Here is a 5,690-nt window from a genome sequence, read left to right as displayed (position 1 = left end):
TAGTGCCTGCTTCTTTTTTCAACAAGGAGTTCCACAGACGGCATTCGGGCTATCACGCACACCGCTTCGTAGGAAACAGTTCGAAAAGCACTAACTGTCCTTAATGAAATTCTGCGATAAACTGAAACCAATTACTTCCTGTATGATTTGGTAACCATCGCTTCTTTCCAAATCGGGGCTGCATATAACATAATGGAGGGAACTAGAGTACCAAGGATCCTTCGGCTACATCCTCTGGGACCTCCAACGTTCGGATGAGGCGTGACAAAATGGATGCTACTTTAGCAGGTTTGGCGCTGATATACTCCGTGTGAATATAAAAGCGGAGACGTGCACCTATCATGACTCCTAGGTATTTTAAGCAAGACTGAGAACGACCAACCGTTTCGTTTCGTTTCTACCAACCGTGAAAGTGATAGACTCAGTCTGCTTCCTGCTAGTTACTAGGAGAACCTCAGTCTTGTGATCTGCAAGTTAAAGGGATACCGAAGACTGCCAACCTCGTACCGTAGCAACAGCCTGGTTAGCGATGAGGGTAACTTCTTCCAAGTACTTCGCGGCTACTACAACTGTACAACTGAAGTGATAGACTCAGTCTGCTTCCTGCTAGTTACTAGGAGAACCTCAGTCTTGTGATCTGCAAGTTAAAGGGATACCGAAGACTGCCAACCTCGTACCGTAGCAACAGCCTGGTTAGCGATGAGGCGATAACTTCTTCCAAGCTGCCATTACAACTGCAACGTCATCTACGAATCCCACAAAAATAAAACAGAACTCTATCTTTGAAGTAGTGTGTGAGAACTGTCATAAGATAGGATAGGAGGAGCATTCTTAACGTGATGATTGCAGCATAACACTTAGCACCTCTCCTCCACCTTGCTCCTGCAACTGCTGTGTGGGCCATCTCGACTACCAATCCAACAGCATCTATCGTGGATCGCTCTTTACAAAATCCGTATTGAGCACGCGAGTGGCCATTAACTCCCTCCGTGAACTCTTGTAGCCAGAGGGAAAGGATTTTCTCGAATGCTTTACCCATGATATCCAATAAACAAATTGGACGATAGATTGACGGGTCTTCCAGTCTTCCCTTACTCTTTAGAATGAGTACGAGGCGCTGTCTCTTCCAAGGTTTCGGAATTGAGCCTTCACGAATGCACAAATTTAATAGATTGATGAAAAAATCCGGCCATTTCCTGAGAGCTACCTTCAGAGCTACATTAGGAAATCTGTTCAATCCTGGTCCCTTGCCATGTTTTAAGTCCGAGGCGATGTCCTCTATCTCTTCCTGCGTAATTTGTGGAATGTCCGTTATATATATTGTCAATGCATTCAATAATATTCGCCTGTTCAGGGAATAGTGATCTGACTATACTGTCTACAACATTCGGTCTCGTTGGGACCTGCATCGTGCCTTTACAAAGTTTCTTAAGCGCTATTTTGTAAGCTCTACCCCATGGTTCTGCATCCACCTCATCACAGAGTTCTCTCCAGCACCGTCGTTTCTTTCTTTAATGGCTTGTCGGAGGTTCCTTCTAGCTCTCTTGAACTCTTCTTGAAGAACTGAAAACTCTGGTAGTAGACGTCTCGCTCGCTGGTAACGTCTTCTTGCTTGGTTGCATCAACGACGAAGATCGTCAATAGTATTCGTCCACCAGTACACTGAGGAATGATGTTTGCCAGGCTTTGAACGGGTCATAGCTGCATCACAAGCCCCAGATATAAAAGAGGTCAGTCATACGCGCATTTTTCCTCGGCTGACCCTTTTAATTCACATTAAAGTGAATGAAGCATCATCAAAAGTTTTTGTATTCCAGCCATTAGTCCGCCATCGACAACTCTTCTTTCTTGTAGGCGTATGCAGTGTGATCAATATAGCCTCGTGATCACTGTTTGTATCAAATCTACACACCTCCCAACTAGAGATCCGATGCATGCGTCCACTGACAAACATCAAATCAATGATTGATGATCTTCCTGCTCTTGTAAACGTCGGATTTGTTCCGGTGTTCATAAGGATCATATCATTTAGTTGTGCGAAAGCTTCCAGGAGAACTTCACAACGTCATCAACGTCGATTTGTTATTCTACTTCCCCATTCCGTTGCCCATGCGTTGTAATCACCAGCTATGATAGTTGGATTATGGCAACTAGCCTCTAAGACAATGCGATCCAACAAATTCTCAAAGTCTTCTATTGTGATGCTGGGATAGGCGTAGCAGCTAAATATGTACACGTTATTGATCTTTGCCCATACAAAGCCGGAGTGCGATGTAGTATTCACTTCCTGAATATTTTGGGAATTACAGACCCAAATAGCAGCTTTACCACTGGCATCGGATACCCACGAGTTGTCATCCAGATTTTTATATTGTTCGCTGAGAATAGCAACGTCAATGTGCCGTTCCCGTACCGTTGGGTAAAGGAGATCGTGAGGAGCTTCGCAATGGTTCAAATTCAACTGGTGTATCCTCATCTACGATGTTGTTTGATTTGCGTCATGGTTTTCAATGAACCAGAATTGAGCGGAAGCTGAACGGAAAGCTGGGCACTTACTATTTCCACTGGGGTGGTCAGCATCTCCATTTCCCGCACATAATGCGCATTGAGGTTTCTGGTCACAATCACTAGCTTTGTGACCTGCTTTACCACAGTTTCGACATAGGGAGGTTCTATCCTTTCTGACTCAATTCCGAGCTATGTGTCCATATTCCCAGCAACGGAAACACTTTGGAACTCTGAGTCTTTCCCGTATACGGCTAACCGCCAGTCCTACTCGGACCTTTCCTTGAGCCATAATCTTCCTAGCCTAGAGAACCGGAAGTAAAATTACCGCCGTTTGCGTACCACCATAGGCTTTCCGGATGGACTTTACCGCTGTGATGGGCATTAACTCTTCACCCAGGAGAGGTTTAAAGGCCTCCGCAACCTCCTCTTTGGTGGTGAGATCATCTAAATCTCGCAGCTCATAAAGGGACTCCTCCACCCAAGTCTTCACTTCTGCCCCTTCGTCAAGCACACCCTCCATTGAGCTTTTTAGTAAGCAAGGGATTGCTCTTTCTTCATGTACAATTGGAGTAAAAGGTCGCCTTTATTAATTTTTCGGACCTTTGTGATTGATGAAGCCATTTCCACCATCGCCGGATCTTCTCTCACCTTTCGCAGGACATCTAAGTAGGACTGGCTTTCCGGTATTTTTAAATGACTGCAGCAGGCCTCGATGGCTTAGGGCGAGGTTTCTTCCTCGATTTCTTTCACACTTCTTGCCATAGCTTCTCCTGCTGTTCTCCACGCTGAACTGCATTAGATCTCTGAGGGCGATTTGCATTATGACGCACCACTGGTGCATTGGGTTGTTCAATTTTCTTCTTGCTTGCAGTGTTCACCTGTTAAAGAAGGTGTGGTTACTGTTCCTTCTGATTTAACAGCATTCTTCCTAAGTGGACTTACCTCCTTCGATTGGGTGTGGCCGTCTGTAGTTTCGAGTGCAGCTGTTTCTAACTTTTCAAAATACAGTTGTATTTCGCACGCAAAACTCCTTATCTTGCCATGCACATTGTTCTTGGTGCGGATGAAAGAGAGAAGCTGTTTAGTCTTGCTCCCCAGATTCTGCATCATCCCTGTTGTGGTAAGTCTTATGGCATTAGATGCTACAATGGCAAAGTCTCCCACCATTGCAGCACTGTGGTCGTATGATGAGGACGCCGGGGAACCCGCTTTCGCATTCCCTATTGGCGCCGGTTCTGGGATTCCGTGCCCCTGCACCGTAGCACAGTTAACACTATCTTCCATACTTTTTCATAGTATTTTCGCATTTTATACCTCCTGCCAGGTTTTGAAACACCCGCTTATAACCTGAGGAACAGATGCTGACCAGTACGCCGCCTATTCTAGGAACCGTCGCGTCTGGATTTGAATCTAGTTTTGGTCCACCTCGGGTATTTTATTTCCCCGGTTCCCGCCATATCTGGTGAGAATCTCCCTATCCGCCACCTGGGGAGGCGCCCGATGGGAGACTAGCTACTCCACACAGGTGTGGGTGTGTTTGCAACAGTTATGTAAATAAAACAGGGTTAGAAACAAAAAATAATTTAAAAGCAAACAAGATATAAATGTAAATATAAATTATTTTAAGATTTCATAATTAATTAGATTAAACTTCTTTTGAAAGAGAGTTCTTTATTATATTAGCGTCAGAAGTTTCTTCAATTAAAAGTCCTTAAAATATTTAAGAGTCCTTCTTCATTAAGGAAAAAATATCCTGTAAAACATTTTCTGTAAAAACATCGTAACATTAATTAAGATTTAATTAACAAATATAATTTTTCTGAAAAAATCTACCACACAACCTAATTAAATACAAAATTTTCATAGCATAAACATAAATTGTACACAAATTTTTTTTTGTTATTATGTGACGTACTTAACTGCCATCGCCACTCCTCCCAATACAAACGGTTCAATCAGACTTTGACTGTCAAAATTCATAATTCATACCTGATTCTGTTTCATTGATTTTCATTTGATTTTATTCTTTTCCTTTTTCATCTCTTAATTTGTACTTCCTTTAATATTTCTTCTCTTATTTTACCTCTTATCTATCTGTTACTATTACCGTTGTTATTTATTGTTTATAACCTTTAATTTCTCTTATTAAATTTTTAGATGGCCATGAGACCAGCTAATGTAAAATGTCATTAGAGTGCTAACAATGGGTAGTTTCTCTACACGCCTGTAACACTCAAATTTAACTTAGATCAGATTCACTAAATGTATTATAATGTACAGTTGTAAATAGCAATAAATAAATATTTTAAAAATATTTACGTTTCATTGTATACCCCTGTTATTTTCGACTAATGTTTTTTTTTTTGTAACTATGTCAAGTGTTTGTATCTTTTTTAGCCCTGACGAAGCCTTGCAACGTGGTATAATAAAAATAGTACACCCATTTACTATTTGAGTTTTATTTGACCGCACCCGAACTATATTCCATTCATTGATACACACAGTCAATCAGCAATCTTTCAGAAAACAATTTTCTGCCCAGCCGGATTCGAACTCGAGTCCTTAGAGATAGTAGCCACACGCTTTACCCCGCGGCTACCACGCTCCCACATAAATAGCACATAGCATCACAAATTATGTTATTGCAAGGAAAATTTAAATCCTTTAAGCATTATTGTATTAAACGTTTCGATCCATTTAGCTCAATTTCAACCAACAATAACTGCTGCTTCACATTAAATATTGAAAAACTTATGTTAATATATAAATTAGCATTGACTTCTTCCTCTAACTCCTGTGTTCAGTCAAGCGTGGAGTTGCAGTCTCAGTCCATCTAGCTCACCGGTCCCTGTCCCAGGCTAGTCTTTTCATCTCAAGGATGGAGCGTCCTCTTTCTACCCCTAGTTTTCCAATGTACTCAGAGTACATGCAATTGGCATTGACAAAATATGAATATAAACTCAAGATAATTTAACTTTATTTTATAATGAATTTGCACCATTGCCATTTTTAAAATATCACCGAATCATCGAAGTAAAAATTCATTTGTCGGTCGGTTTAGGAAAAAGCATAATAATTTCCCTTTATCTACGCATGCAAGTTGACTCCTCTCTCCTGATGCTCCTTCCATATAATAAATACCTAGGTGTGCTAATACAATTTTTTTTTTTTAAAAAAAAAGC

The 5,690-nt window shown here is 41.4% G+C and overlaps 1 protein-coding gene across 1 annotated transcript; it reads right to left on the bottom strand.

Moving 5' to 3' along the window:
• Positions 1–2,068: 2,068 nt before the first annotated feature.
• LOC136797302 (uncharacterized) lies at positions 2,069–2,476 on the bottom strand. Its single transcript, XM_067053502.1, has one exon. The coding sequence runs from the start codon at positions 2,474–2,476 to the stop codon at positions 2,069–2,071; it is 408 nt and encodes a 135-aa protein (XP_066909603.1).
• Between the last annotated feature and the right edge of the window lie 3,214 nt (positions 2,477–5,690).

This window comes from Halyomorpha halys, unplaced genomic scaffold (genome assembly GCF_000696795.3).
Source record: "Halyomorpha halys isolate HHAL.00 unplaced genomic scaffold, Hhal_1.1 Scaffold1788.1, whole genome shotgun sequence".
Taxonomy (NCBI): Eukaryota; Metazoa; Arthropoda; class Insecta; order Hemiptera; family Pentatomidae; genus Halyomorpha; species Halyomorpha halys.
This window is presented reverse-complemented; position numbering and strand designations above follow the sequence as displayed.